Source organism: Trichechus manatus, unplaced genomic scaffold (genome assembly GCF_000243295.1).
Source record: "Trichechus manatus latirostris isolate Lorelei unplaced genomic scaffold, TriManLat1.0 scaffold00023, whole genome shotgun sequence".
NCBI classification, from domain to species: domain Eukaryota; kingdom Metazoa; phylum Chordata; class Mammalia; order Sirenia; family Trichechidae; genus Trichechus; species Trichechus manatus.
In genome coordinates, this window is record NW_004443959.1 from 9,217,860 (window position 1) to 9,232,967 (window position 15,108).

Genomic DNA, 15,108 nt, shown 5'->3' on the forward strand with positions numbered 1-15,108 from the left:
GTCCTTCTCCAGGGATTGGTTCCTCCTGATAACATGTCCAGAGTATGCGAGACGAAGTCTCGCTTCTAAGGAATATTCTGGATATACTTCTTCCAAGCCAGATTTGTTCATTCTTCTGGCAGTCCATGGTACATTCAGTATTCTTTGCCAACACCGTAATTCAAATGCATCAATTCATCTTCGGTCTTCTTCATTCACTGTCCAGCTCTCGTGGGCATGTGAGGTGACTGAAAATACCATGGCTTGTGTCAGGCGCCCCTTAGTCCTCCAAGTGACATCTTTGCTTTTTAACACTTGAAAGAGGTCAAAAGCAACCTTAGGCAGCATAAAATGAAACTCTGTAATATTCAGCACCTACTATCGACTCGATGGCAATGGGAATACAGTGTTTTATTCCAAAAATTATTAAATGAAAGAAAAATAAAAAGGAGAGGATGAAGAAGGACAGGGAGGTGATTATAACTTTGTACCTAGATTTAATATAGAAAACTATGTCTATTATTGCAACAAATACTAAAGATCAATTTTATTTTAGTAACTGTCAAAAAAATGTATGTATTGTGTTACATGAGCTTCCAATTTTTAAACTGATCTAAAGACAGAATACCAGAACTCTAATAACTTTATGAAAAGAGGGATTATACTAAAAGGGAAGAATGCTGTGGGCAAGGGCAGAAATGGCTTAAGAATATGTTTAATTTTTCTTAAAGGGCCCTAAAAATTCCAATTAGAATTACTCAAATGACCATCTGAATTGGAGGCAATTCTTCAGTTGTAAAAGTGCAAGACAGGAGACTCTAACCTGAGTTGTATTTGCAAGGTAATGATATGAAATAAAGTATTGCTAATGATAACTTGTAGTTATGGCCTTTCTCCAAGAAACTCAAACAGCTTTATAGGCACTGCCTCAATAAGCCTTACTACATTCCTGGACAGAAGGAGATGGGTATTAACTCCACTTTGCAAATGAGGAAATGAAGGCAAAATAAACGAGGAGTCAGAATCAAGGTCAAACAGTGAGTAGTGGTGGACCACAACTTAACAGCTTTTGACTTCCACTCTGATGCTTCACGTGCTGGACTACACACATTGAAGTCTGTCAAGAAAAAGAATCTCTCTTTTGGATGACCGAGAGGACAAAAATGGGAGAAGGATAGTTTTTGTAAGGTCTGAGAAGTTGTTTTACTTTCAGAAAATGTAAATAATGAAAAGAGAGAAAGTAAAGAATCCAGCTGGAAAAGAAAGAGCTGATGAGGTAACAGTTATTTCTTCTCCCAGAGTCCTGTCTCATTTCCTACATTTAATGACGTATGGCTTACATCTTCTTAGCCACTTTATTCTCCCCACTCCTTAGCACAGGCATGAAAACATGTAAAAATGCAACACATCAGTTGTCAAATCATTAAACTCCTCCTACTTCTCCAACAGCTCGAAATACAGGAACTCTTGTGGACTTCATTACCTACCTTTGCTTCATCGTTAATGTCCCAAGTGAAAGAAATGGCATTATAAGCAATCTCCTCAATGTTACTGATGGTATTGAAGCTTTCTTTATAGTCAGCTGTTAGGGAAGTGATGAGAAAGAAAAAGAAATTTGTGATTTCAAGTTCCAAAATGAGATTACAGCAGTTCAAAGTAAGATTCAGTTTCCATATTATCACCTCTGATAATTTAAATTAACATTTTGTTGAGTCGAAAGTAGTTCCAAGAAATGAAACAAAAAGAATCAGAATTTCTGTAACAGAGGTAAGCTTAGAGATATTTAATTCTATCCCATTATGTCAAAACTACGAAATTTAGTTAAATAATTGTTCCAAGGTCACAAAACTAGTTCACAAAACCACGATTAGAACTCAGTTATTCTAATTCTTCTATAAGAGAACATGAGCATTATAAAAGTTAAAGAAAAAAAGTAACACTACAGTTAACAGCCATCTGTGCCATAGACAATAGTTTTATAGGAAAATTGTATCACACAGCAAGAATAGAAGTCTCTGTAAAACTACTTCAATAACTATGGACTTGCACAGGTTTGCTGTTATGCCCAAATGATGACTCTGGGTCTATTTACAGATAGAACAGACTAGCAATATATTTTAGCATGTAACTAGAGAAGACTGTTAGGCAGCTATACATCAGCATTACTTTCTTTTATTTGTTTTGGTTTTTTCCACCTCACAGTTATCTCCAAATAATCAGAATCTCTTAAAGTTTAAGATATCCTCCTCAAAAGATCCACAGTCTGAAAACAGAGGCACTCATGTTAGCTGGCTACACAGCTTCTGGCCTGGGTGTCATATGGAGACCCATTGCATGGGGCACATATCCTTATGAAGGAAGTAATGGTAAGACAGCACTGATTCCAGGAGGCCAAGAACAGTGTTTGGAACAGATCAGTAGCTGGCATGAAAATTCAAATGCTTTCGGCAGGAAGCTGATCACTGCCAAAAATAATTGGATTTAGAAAACTGGATGCTTGCACCTCTGGAAATAAAAGCAGGCTCCTCAGCTACTTACCTATGTCAATGCATCTTTGTTTAGCAGTGTGCTGCCGGGAGTGCCAGTATTTCCAATGCCTTAGCTGATCTTCTCTGCTTTTGTCTTCAGCAAATACCACCATGATCACACTCTATGAAAGAGATCGCATTGCAACATAAAGACACTAAAGGGTGAGTATGTCTGGGAAAACTTACTTAGTATTAGTTAACACTGAAAACTGCACTTTCAGGCCTTCATCTAGATCTACTTCAGACATGAAAACATTAATCTCTGACTAGCTTTCCTAAATAATAGAACTAAGAGCAGAACTTACTCGAACTTTGCTGATTGGGTGGTGGACTCCTTCATTGCTGCTCACTTCCTTTAAGGTGACAGGATAGAACTGGCCTTTGTTCAAGTATGTCATAGTGCTATCTCCCGGCTTCTGCCGAAGTGATTTTGAAGCTTCTAGGGTATATTCAAAGTTGTTCCTGTAGGACAAAAAAGTCAGAGATCTCCAATCCACTGTCTCGGAAGCTTCCTATATGCTTTAGTTTAATCTTAACGTGCTTCAGTGTGGATGTATTAAGATAGCAAACGACCAGGAAAAATCCAATTGACCAGGCCATATTACAAGTAACATTTGCTACCTTTTCTATGATAAATATAATCTTAAATAAAAGTACTTGCAGCCCATAAATTCTCATACCTCTCAGATGTGGGACTATGAAATGCCTACTAGAAATTCTAAGATGTGATGTCAACAATTATATATTTGGAAGTCAAGGACATTAAAGATACTAATAAGCGAAAATGGGGGCCTGGTGGCACAGTGATTAAGAGCTCGACTGCTAACCAAATGGTTGGCAATTCGAATCCACCAGCCGCTCCTTGGAAACCCTATGGGGCAGTTCTGCTCTGTCCTATAGAGTCACTATGAGTCAGAAAATAAGCGAAAAGGACTTTGGAGGGAAACCCTCATAAGATATGCAGCTAATCTGGTATTTACCTAGCAGAGGTTACAAACAGGTGGCTGGTGGTCCTGTGATTACATTTGATTTGGCCGGCACAGCACTTTTTGGTTGTTTCTGCTTTTAAACATCTTTAGATGGGCACGCCACCATTCTCTACATTTCCTATTATCTTACACTTCCACTCATATATGACCCTAAAATTATTTAATAACTTACCTAGACCAGGGGTGGGCAAACTACACCTGCTTTTGGAAATAAAAGTTTTACTGGCATATTTCCACACTCACTGTTTGTGTATTGTCCACAGTGGCTTCTGTGCTACAACAGCAGGGCTGAGCAGTTTTGACAGACTGTATGGCCCACAAAGCCCAAAGTATTTACTATCTGACCTTTTAAAGAAAAAGTCTGCCAATCCTATCCTATCCTAGATCCTAAAGGCATCTGAGTTTGTGACTCCTGCATCTGAAGCAGGTCTGTAAGGAATGTCTAGACTTTAAAAAACAAAAAAAAAACTTTTTACTGCAAAACATAACACACCTACAGAAATGCATAAAACAAAATTATACAATGAAATTCTAGACTCTTTAAAATAAATCTAAAGGTGCTATGTTTCTAATTAACTTTGAAAATATTCACACTCCCAGAGATATAATTTTGTGACGTTAAAAAGAAAGGCTGTCAGATCAGAAAAAGGTTGACTTCATTTATTACTAGTGAGGCTAACAAAAAAATAAGGGCATTTGTTCCTAAATTCTCACCGAATTACAGACTTTGGAAACAGCAGGGACTTAGAACTCTAATTCCCTTGTCTCTTCTTTTAGATTTCATTCTCTACCATCACATAAAGAACCAAAGGGAAAGAAAAACACCAACACCAAGAATCAAGGAAACGTGAAGCATAGTTCAGAGTCCAAAATGAAATGCACTGAAGCAAACGTCCTCTACCAAAGATATTTCCACAGTAAACGTAGTAAGAGAAAACTTGAAAGCCCGCTAAAGCCACCTCTGATTTATCAGTATCAAATTAACAAAAAAGAAATAAGTCATAAAAGCTGAAAATTAAAAATCAAATTAAAAGGCAACTATTACCCAGAAACACTGTCAAAAACATAGTCCTCTGAATTCATGCCAGGCATCCGCAGACTGAGATCCGAGGGGAAGAAAACCTGAAATATCAATGTAATAAGCCACAACTATTTAACTGGTTATCATGGTTACTAAAGACGGAGGTCTGGTATAGCATACAAGTATGTGGCTTACAGCAACCCGTTACCCCTTCAATATTCCTTTTTCAAATAAAAATGTAAAATCTACAAAAAAGCAATAGCAATAATGAAAAGAATTTTAAAAGTTAAAAAAGTTTAAAATTTAAACAAAAAATTAAAATAAAATAAAAAAGAAGGAAAACATCCATTTTTGTATACCACTCAAGTAAATTAAGACAATCTACGTAGGTATGCCCACAGAGTGCTTGTGATTCATTACTCCCTTTTCTCATCTTTCCCACACATCCCACTTCTGTTCAAATGCTAGAACCTGCAACCCAAATCTTCTTTTAGGAGTCAGCCCTGTCACTGTACCAGATTAAGATACAGTATCAAGTTCACTCCATCACCGAACAGATTAGGTGTATTTTCCCAGGAAAGGCTACTATTCTACTCCTAACTCCGTAAGTGTGAACAGATGCTCTTTTCTCCAACTGAGTCATTAAATGTGATTTCAAACATCTTCAGGCTCTAACTTTTACCTGAGTGAGATGTTCATCATCACAAAACCCTCTGAAGTATCTGGAATTAATTTATAAATTTCACACAATGCATTTATCATTAAGATCTACCTGCCTCCCTGATTATAATAACCATCAAGAAACACCAAGCAAATACATGATCAATCATTTTACATTAAGACCAATGCAGGAAGTTTGTTTAGGTCTAGGACAAAACCTGAACAAAACAGACTGTGTGAATACATCTGTTGTCAATGAAAGATTATGTATGGGGTTCTCTTTCTCTTCCTCCAGCAAATCACTCAGTTGAAATCATAAGCGTTAACTCAGCTGCTGGTAAGATTAGCCATATGCCCTTGATAATCATTTCTGGTTTTATAAGCTTTAGTTTACAAATTATACCCATGGTCCTTTTCTCTTTTTTTTTTTTTTTTAAAAAAACCTTTTATTACTAATCCATTCATTTCAGGCTGAGTTTCAAGCTTACATAACAAGGAAAAGGTGGCACCCAATACTTATACAAACACACAGCCATCTCAGGAAGATGTTTTTGTTTCCTGTACCTCCTGAACGCCTTCCTTGAAGGTCTCTGAGAAGGTAGAGTCTGGAGTACGCCTTTGAGCATTTGGGGGTTGAGCACCAGAGCTGAATTGGTCAGTATTAAGGTTCCGGTCAAAAACTACCACACGTTCAGTGGGCTCAGGATGATACACTGCTGGGGGGATTCCCACAGCAAAGCCATGTGGCTGGGTTTCTGTCTTGATGGAGTGGGTAGGCATCGTTGCTATGGAGACAGTGACTGTTGTATCAGGAGCTGTTAGATGGCCTCTCTTATCAATACCCAGTTGGTTGCCGTGGGGAAGAACAATGTTAAATGGCACATTTTTCAGTACTTGCACTCTGTTTTCTCCAGCAGAAATGAGAGGCTGTTCAGTCACATTTGGTATGCTGTTTCTTTAAGAAAAGAAAAGAAAACTGTGTTTTCAAACTGGATGCTGATATAGCTCTTTAACAATTTTTATTTTATTAATGGCACTGGGCTGGGTCCTATGCAATGATAATAATTCACTTGGTAGAGACCAAATAAACAGAAAACGGCATGACAACCCATACCGGACGAAAAAAAGGCTTCATGGTTATCAGTCCAGTAAAGTCCAAAATATTAGTAAAATTTCATCTGAAATACTGAGAACTCAGAGGTATCCTCTATTATACTTTATTTTGAGTAATCTTAATACCAATTTTACTAGAAGCCGGAAGCAACATAAAATAGTGGTTGAAGTGTAGATTCTATAGTCAGACTGCCTGGTTTCAAATGTTCTGTGACCTTGAGTAAGTTACTTCATCTCTCAGTAGCCAAATCCTCACCTAGAAAAGGGGTATAATAATGGTATTTATCCACAAGGTTGTTGTGAGGATTAAATGAGATGATATACTAAAATGCTGATATACTAATAATGCTTAGTATACAAGCATGCAAGAGTATGAGATATTGTTATTTGGTCACCACTTTTCCCAGTACTTAAGCTTATTTTGCCTTCTCTTTCACCAGAAGAAAACCTATGATTATACTGTACCAGCAGACACATTAACATAAAATTATCTTTAATAAATATTCTGAGCAATATAAGGTGATTTCTAGTAGGTAAGATCAATGAATTTTCAAAGCGCCTTCAAATCATATAAGCTGAAAACTTTAAGGAATAAAGCAGTTTGGCAATATTACACATTTCAAGATCTATAAACTTGTTCAAACCTAGGCTCATAAATTCACTCCTGGAAATTTACCCTAAAGAAAAAGGAGAAGAAAAAAAAAGGAAAAAGCCATATAGAAGTTATTCGCTAAGCCTTTATAACAGTGAAAAACTGAATACAGCCTCAATGTCTTACAAAAGAAAATACGTGACAAAGAGATCTACGTTTTGCTTTAAAATACTTCTGCAAAAATAAATAAAAAACTAATTTAAAAGTTCAGTTAAGGGGAAAGAAGAGACAAAACAAGAGTCATTATGTTGATAACTGTTGAAGCTGGTACTGGATATCTGTGGACTCGTTACACTATTTCTCTATTTTTGTAATGTTTGAAAATGTCTGTAACAAAAAGGAAAAAAACAAAAGCCATAAACCATAAACCATTCCCCAAATGGCAATTATGAAGATTAAAACAGCAACATGGAAAATATTTTTGAAATATACTAAGTAAAAGAAAGCATACTACCAAATTCTACCTGTGAAGACAACCACACAAAACTTGTATGCACACCAAAATCAAGCAATCAATCACCAGGAAAGTGGGATTCTGAATAATCACTCTTTCTTTAATTTTTTTTATTCCTTTATTACTAAATAAAACACAGGGTAATTTAAAACATGTACTTAAAAGGTTTTTCATGACTATAAAGTCAAGCCTTAAATTAATTTTCTATTTAAATTAATTAAATATTTTGGGAAAGTTTTATCCTACAATATTTCCAAATAATCTTGACAGGAGCCTGGAATGCGGTTCAATTTACTTTATTAAGTTTTTACTCAGGCAGTTATTCAACAGCCATTGGAACTTAGTTTTTGTTTTTTTTGAATGTATCCCCACCTCTGCCTTAAGCCACACCTCCCTTAAGAGAATCTTAAAAACAAACAAGCAAACACTTCACTTATTACCGAAATATCTCTTTCAAAAAGATAATGCTTTTGTTTTCTAGAAAAGCCAAAAATCATACTTAAAGAAATGGGTAACTTCTCAGGGCAAAAGGATCATAATTAGTAACAGGTAAATCAGTAACGAAATGTGAATTTAGATATTAACAATCCAATACCTATCTCTTCCACTAGTGCTTATTCATTTAAACAAACTTCAGCTTTATTTCCACAGAAATGTGGCATTTTTACAGCGTACTCATTACGTTGTTTTATATTAAATGTTACCTTTTGCTGTGATCTGGCTCTGGGTGCTCAACATCTGGCTTGGCTGTGGATGATCTTCTTTCTCTTGGAACCTTATATATTAAAACACATGAAAATAACTGAGTTCTTAGTGAGGTAGAAAGTTGACTCCACAATATGGCCTTCTATTCTTCTGTAAATTCAACCATTCATCTGTTCAACAACTATCTACTGAATTGCCTACTATACACCAGGCTCTGGAGACGTAACAATGAACAAGACAGTGTCCACTCTCAAAGAGCTTACTACCTGACTACCAGCTTGACAGGTAAAAACTAACTGTTATTTAGCTGCCACGTAAGCTCAGGGCATCAAAATTTACTTTGTCATTGAAGACTGGGTTTCATCTCTTAAAAGAAATACTTCTGGCCTGGTTTCACCCATCTGTCTCCATCACGGAATAGAGAAGCTGCTGCTGAAACACAATTGGGCCCTCTCAACTTTCTCACTGCTCTTCTCGACTAGTCTTCTTTTCAGATCAAAAGCAAAATCACAACGAACAGCCACGTCAGTTTATTCCCAAGATCCAAACGCTCGCCTTCATATGTTAAATTTCTTTAGATATTCTGGGACTCACATTACCCAAAGGTAGTTAATTCTATTATCCAAAAAACAAATCTAACTCAGTTTTTTCTGTTAGTGGGTATACTGTAGATGGCAATCTAATTGAGACTTAATCCCAACGTGTACTCCAAAATTGCTAAGACATTTGAAACTGATTTTCAATGTAAGAATTCTATTCCTACATTCATATTTTACCATTAAAGACAAAATAAATGCTTACATCCAAAGAACTAAAAGAAATGTTAGTTCATTTAAAAAAGAAAATAACCCTACACATTTATCACAAGAAGCCTGAGAAATAACTACTACTAAAATTGTCATCCCTTTCTGTTAAGAGTGATGGAAAAATTCAGAACGGTTAATGGTAATGGGTGAACAACACGATGAACATAATTAATGTCACTGAACTGTACGTGTGAAGACTGTAGAAATGGCAAATGTTTTGTCACTTACCACACTGTCATTTACCACAATAAAAAAAAGTTAAAAGAAAAAAAAGAAAAGTCACCTGTAATGGATAGAATGAGGATTTATCTCTTAATGAGACTTAAAATACTTTTAGGTTTCTTTATTTAAAACACACACACACACACACACACACACACACATCTAACCACTACAATTATGTGATTACGTTGGTCTTTCTGGCACTAAACTTATTTTTCTCCCATTCTCAAAAGTTTCAGTTAAAATTATCAATTCCACAGTTAACATCTTAGAAACTTATGGTTTTTACACTGATTGAGTAATAAAACAAGCCATAAGAACAACAGATATATAACTTCCACTTCAAAAGAACTCTTCATGGCTAAGCTTCCCAGGTGAGGCTTTCTTCTAGCACCAGTAGTTATTATACAAGTTCCCTTCATAATCAAAGCGGAAAAAAGACTTCACCTCAACCCTCCAACCCAACAAGACGAACACATGGCCTCATACCAGGAAATGCTTAACTCTTTTGTTTAGGTCCCACACCCTGTGATAATCGAGTATCTTCTTTGCTCTTTTTCCCTGTCTGCATTTCTTGTATTAAGAAGAATACAGTGCCAGAATGTAACAAAAAGCAAGCAACTGGTGAATCTAGGTGAAGGTGTTTAGGAGTTCATTATCCTACTTTGACTTTTCTGTAAGTCTGAACATTTTCAAATCAAAAAGATGGCAAAAATAAACCGTAAAATATGTAGACAGACACACACACACATGCGTAAGGAGACGCTATCATCGAGTGATACCCTGTTGCTGGGGTATCATTAAGAAGCTTTGCCCCACAGTTTCACATTGCTTCTGGGAACCTTGAGAATTTCCTGTCTTTATAAAGGTAGTGGTGACAACACAATGATTACATATAGTAGTTACATATGGTAATAATGAGACAAAGGCCACATGGCCAAGTTGTGCCTCAACTCAGTCTATGTTTTAAATTGTATCCTAAACTCTTAATAAAAACCAAACCCGTTGCTGACGAGTTGATTCCGATTCATAGCGACCCTACAGGACACAGCAGAGCCGCCTCATAGGGTTTCTAAGGAGTGGCTGGTGGAATGGAACTGCCAACTTTTGGTTAGCAGCTGTAGCTCTTAACCACTGTGCCACCACTCTGAAGAGCTATCCCCAAATATCTGCTATTGGTCAGAAAGAAGAATGCCAAAATGAATACAATAAGCTAAGTAAAGTCCTACAGGAGACAGCATGTTGTACCAAAAAGAGTCATGGACTTTGGCATACACAAGACCAGGGCTGAAATCCTGGCTGAAACACGTACTAGTTGGGTGACCTGAGAATCTTTTCTCATCTTCAAAACAGAGATACCACCACATATTTTGCAGAGATTCTGGAGGGATCAGAAGTATAATACATTCTGGTGACATGCCCTGCATATACAAGTAATCAGTAAGTGGTAGCTAATATTAAGACGATGATGATGATGAGATAGATTAGTAATATAATTCCAGACATGAAAGCCACGTAAAACTCCATTCAGAGGACAAATTATATTTAATTAAGACTAATCCAAATCTCTGGAAACAGTCTACAAAATATATCGTGATATATCTCAGAACTAGAAAGTCCAAGACTAGAAAATAAGGCTTTTTTCAGGAATCTTATAATCAAATCAAATGAAAGACTCTGTAGTATCATTCAGGGAAGAGGAAATCATTCTGACTACACAGGAATAAAGGTTACAGCACATGGAAGTTAACCATGCTCCACTTTTCAAAGCAATAAGAACTACCTTGGGTAAAAGGCTCAATATCAATAAGATACATCTACCATTCTCTTAAGGAGCTCTGGTAGTTTAGTGGTTAAGTGCTCAGCTGCTAATCGAGAGGTCAGCAGTTCAAAGCCACCAGCTGCTCTGCCAGAGAAAGATGTGGCAATCTACTTCCATAAAGATTATAGCCTTGGAAGCCCTATGGGGCAGTTCTACCCTGTCCTATAGGGTTGCTGTGAGTGGGAATTGACTCATTGGCAATGGGTTTGGTTTTTTTGGTTTTTACCATCCTCTTTGATAGTAGCTTCACCTTTCAGATAGAGCCAAAACAGCTGGCTACTTCACAAGTTTTAAAAACAATCTTTGATTCTATGGTGGTGGATTTTCAGCTTTGAACCACATTAAGTCAAAGTACTCATTAAACTATTTATAGTCACTACAGAGGCAACTACATTACATTCTACCAGCAAATTACTGTTTTATATGTTGTTGAATCAAGCGCATCTTGGACTGTTGTTAAGGGGTTTTTTTTTTGTTGTTGTTAAGGGTTTTTAAAGAGTAGGCAAAAGTACCTTATAATAGTCATAGAGCAAGCCCAGTGCAGCTGCACTGTCTTCATCTCCATTGATGCTCATCATCGCTTTGGTTGCTGCAGTGAGAGGGTTTTCCAGGAAAGACTTCCAGGCTTCATCTTCACTAGTATAGGAGCGACGTTGTGGATAAAGTGCTTCGTTCTGAAGAACCAACACTGGCCGTTTGCTTTAGAGAAATTAAAAACGAAAATTATCATACTCTAAGGCATTTCTAAGGAGCCCTGGTGGTACAATGGTTAAGCGCTTGGCTGCTAACCAAAAGGTCGGTGGTTTGAATCCTCCAGCTGCTTCATGGCAGAAAGATGTAGCAGTCTGCTTCCGTAAAGATTACAGTCTCAGAAATCTGTGGGGCAGTTCTACTCTGTCCTATAGGGTCACTATGAGACGGAATCGACTAGAAGGCAATGGGTTTTTTAAGGCGCCTTATTTCTAGTTTTTAAAGAGCCAAACAACCAATTCTTTGACATTTTATGGGAATAAAATAGTCTACTGTTTCATCAATGTAAGTCAAATTAAGACAAGACCAGAAGACAACACACTGAAATGCAGGCCAATGGGCCACCCAGTAAACCAGGGAACCTGAAGTTAGCCTACACGTGGAACTCAGGATATACTCCCTGGCAAAAACAAAAAACTCCAAGAAAATGCCAGACTATTCAAACACTCTATAAAGCAAATACAAGAACATGGTAAGGCCAAACAGAAAATTATTCTCTTCAAGACTGTATCCTCTTAAAGAGACTAAAAAAAAAAAAAAACAAACCCATTGCCGTTGAGTCGATTCCGACCCACAGCAACCCTGTAGGACAGAGGAGAACTGCTCCATAGTTTCCAAGGAGCACCTGGTGGATTCGAACTGCTGATCTTTTGGTTAGTAACCGAACTCTTAACCACTAAGCCACCAGAGTTTCCTTAAAGAGATTACATATGGTTTAATCATCATGCTGCTACATGTTCTTTCTTTCTCCTGTGGATGCCCATGTCTTAAAACATTCCCTACCTAAAAAGGGGGGGATGGGTAGGAGGAGGTGGAAAGAAAAAGGGATATTTCGTTTAATCCTTCAGGGTATACGAGAAAGTCAAAATATTCTACTGATCACCAGCAGATTGAGCATGGAATGTGGCCAAAGGGAACTGACTGTAAATCAATAAAGAGGCACAATTTTCTGGCAAGGGAGCTAACTGTTTATCTTAGAGATAAACACTTAAGAATCTACAACAATAAATGAAGCCGCTGAACAAAAAGTTCTAAAAAAATTACGTGGGAAAATCTGTTTTTTAAAAAATCTTTACTAGTTTTCCACACTGGGCAAGAATCGTTCCATTATAACACTGTAGTTGGGTGGGGGAAAAAATCCAGAAAAATCAGCTGAAATCTTCGTGAAGCCTTATAGAAGAGTTAATTTAAAAGATTAAAGCAAACATTACTGATTGCAAAAACTTGAAATGTAAACAGTCTCAACAACTGTTCAGTTGGTACTATTTGACGTCAATAAACAGAAAAGTAGAACACTAACTCTAGCAAAATGAAGCTGCTTTCTTTTAAAAGAAAAAAAATTAAATTTAAAATGTTGAAAACTACTCTGAATTATCGCTATTCTAACTAGCAAGTTTAACGATCAGTTCTCATTGCAACACACAAATGAAGTATGTAAATGGCCTAAAGGTGACCTACCTACTCTAAAAGTGAATGTGGAAAGATTATCTTTTCAAGTAATCAGCAAAGGTTAGGGTTTGGCAGTCTCCCAGCCCCTTTAAAAACAGATACAGATGTAGAAAAAGAACATCTTTGAACAAGGGGGGGAAATTCAACAATTTAATTAATCCTCACTCAAAATTCAGTACTATTTTCAAGCCAATTTTTACTCAAGTCTAGGCAGAAAGCCTTAAGAGCCTACATTTGATGAGAAAGAAGTCTGGAGGTGGTGTACTATTTTAACACAAAATAAACAAAATGAGTTGTTCAAAGCAGATAGTTTGCTTAAAAATGGAAAAGACTGTTTATACCAACCTCAAAAAAAAAAAAAAAAAGAATAATATACGGAGCCACCACGACCAGAGCACAGTAGTTACTGAAGCAGTGGTACCTCGGGGTGATTTACTGGTATACTGCTAAGCTATTATTAATAGTGTAATAGCTACTTCCAGAAGATTATGACAGCACTTGACTCATTCACTTCTAGTAATGCTAGTTTTTCAGCTTCCCTTCTCCCACCCTCCTATACAAAATTTGTACAAGGAACAGAAAATAAATATTTTTTTGCAAATGGTTTTACGTTTGTAACCAACCTGAAGGTGTTTTACATTTCCAAAGTGTGCCTAAGGCCAAAATTTTAGCCTTGGAAATTTTGTCCTATCTGAACTAGAAGTCAAGAAATAAACACAAAGCCAGTTGCTTTTATTTCCTCATATGATCGTCGTCAGGCTGTTATTAGTCCCTAAAGGATCATCATCACTTTCAGGTGAGTTTTAAATCCTTCAACAATGACCTCTCAAAAACGTTTGAAATATATTCCAAATGATCATCTAACTTCATATTCTACAATACAAAAATAACCCATTTAAAATATTCCATACATAATGTCTAATCTTCTAATCCACAAAAGAATACACTTTAATAAAATGATCTTTAATAAATACTTATAAAATATACGAATCGGTTTGGTCTAAATTACTTTAAAAAAAATTTTTTTTTACTTTGTGTTCATTTTACATGTACAGAAAAGCTGCAAAGAAAATACAGAACATCCCTCGCCCAATCTCTCCTAATGTTACCATCTTACATTATCACATTACATTTGTCAAAATACTTCTTCATGACAAAGCAATTCCAAAAGGCATTTTTGGAAGCACAATACTTTCTAGTTTATTGCCCTGATTTAGAAGTTTCATCCTCTCGATATTTCAGCGCATTAAAAACATGTCAATATGTAATTACCATCAATGATGCAAGTGGCAAAATAACTCCTACAGCAATCTTCTCGCTCCCACAGTCAGTGAAAACAAAATTCCAGGACACAAGCGCACTTCAACCCTTCCTTAAATTCTATTTTCTGAAGTTTCTATCAGGTTTGCTAAAGTACATTGTTCAGCGACCACAGATTACCTGGGGATGTCTACTTTTCCAGCAGACCGGTGCGTCGCAAAGAAATGCATGGTCCAACTGAGCAAGAGGCTGGCGGGGGAGGGGGAAATAAGGGCGTTCACGGGCCCCGTCTGTAGTCAGCGCATCAAGAGCTGCAGTGAGCCAAAACCAGGGCACCCCAAACCTCTTCCTCCACGGACCCGCTGGTCATTGAGGAATGACAGAAAATCGGGGGTGCGTCCCCTATAGCGTCGCCCACTCTCCGGCTGCCCACGCCCCGAGGGCTGCTCGGCAGGGGCAGGGGCGGCGCAGAAACGCCGGGCTCCTGCGGACTCTGGTCCGCCGGGCGCTTAGAGACGGAGGAGGAGGAGGGGAAGCGAGCAAGGAAAAGTTGGAGGAGGAGGAGGAAGAAGTCCTTTCAGGTGTCGAGTTTCCCAAAGGCAAGTGTCTCTTCAGGAGCTGTTTCAATGAAACAAAGAGGCCGGGAAGGGGTGCGGGGGCAGAGGGCCGCAGGAAAGAAAAAGAGAAGCGAGACGCCT

The 15,108-nt window shown here is 37.4% G+C and overlaps 1 protein-coding gene across 1 annotated transcript in view; it reads right to left on the reverse strand.

Moving 5' to 3' along the window:
* Positions 1-15,108, reverse strand: part of GRHL1 (grainyhead like transcription factor 1) — a 54,095-nt gene that overhangs the window by 38,700 nt on the left and 287 nt on the right. Inside the window, exons 2-8 of the mRNA XM_023728263.1 lie at positions 11,464-11,650; positions 8,101-8,171; positions 5,742-6,132; positions 4,542-4,618; positions 2,813-2,969; positions 2,518-2,629; positions 1,467-1,561 (exon numbers count right to left, since the gene is read on the reverse strand). Coding sequence (XP_023584031.1) covers positions 1,467-1,561; positions 2,518-2,629; positions 2,813-2,969; positions 4,542-4,618; positions 5,742-6,132; positions 8,101-8,171; positions 11,464-11,650 — 1,090 coding nt within the window. The remainder of the gene's footprint in view (positions 1-1,466; positions 1,562-2,517; positions 2,630-2,812; positions 2,970-4,541; positions 4,619-5,741; positions 6,133-8,100; positions 8,172-11,463; positions 11,651-15,108) is intronic.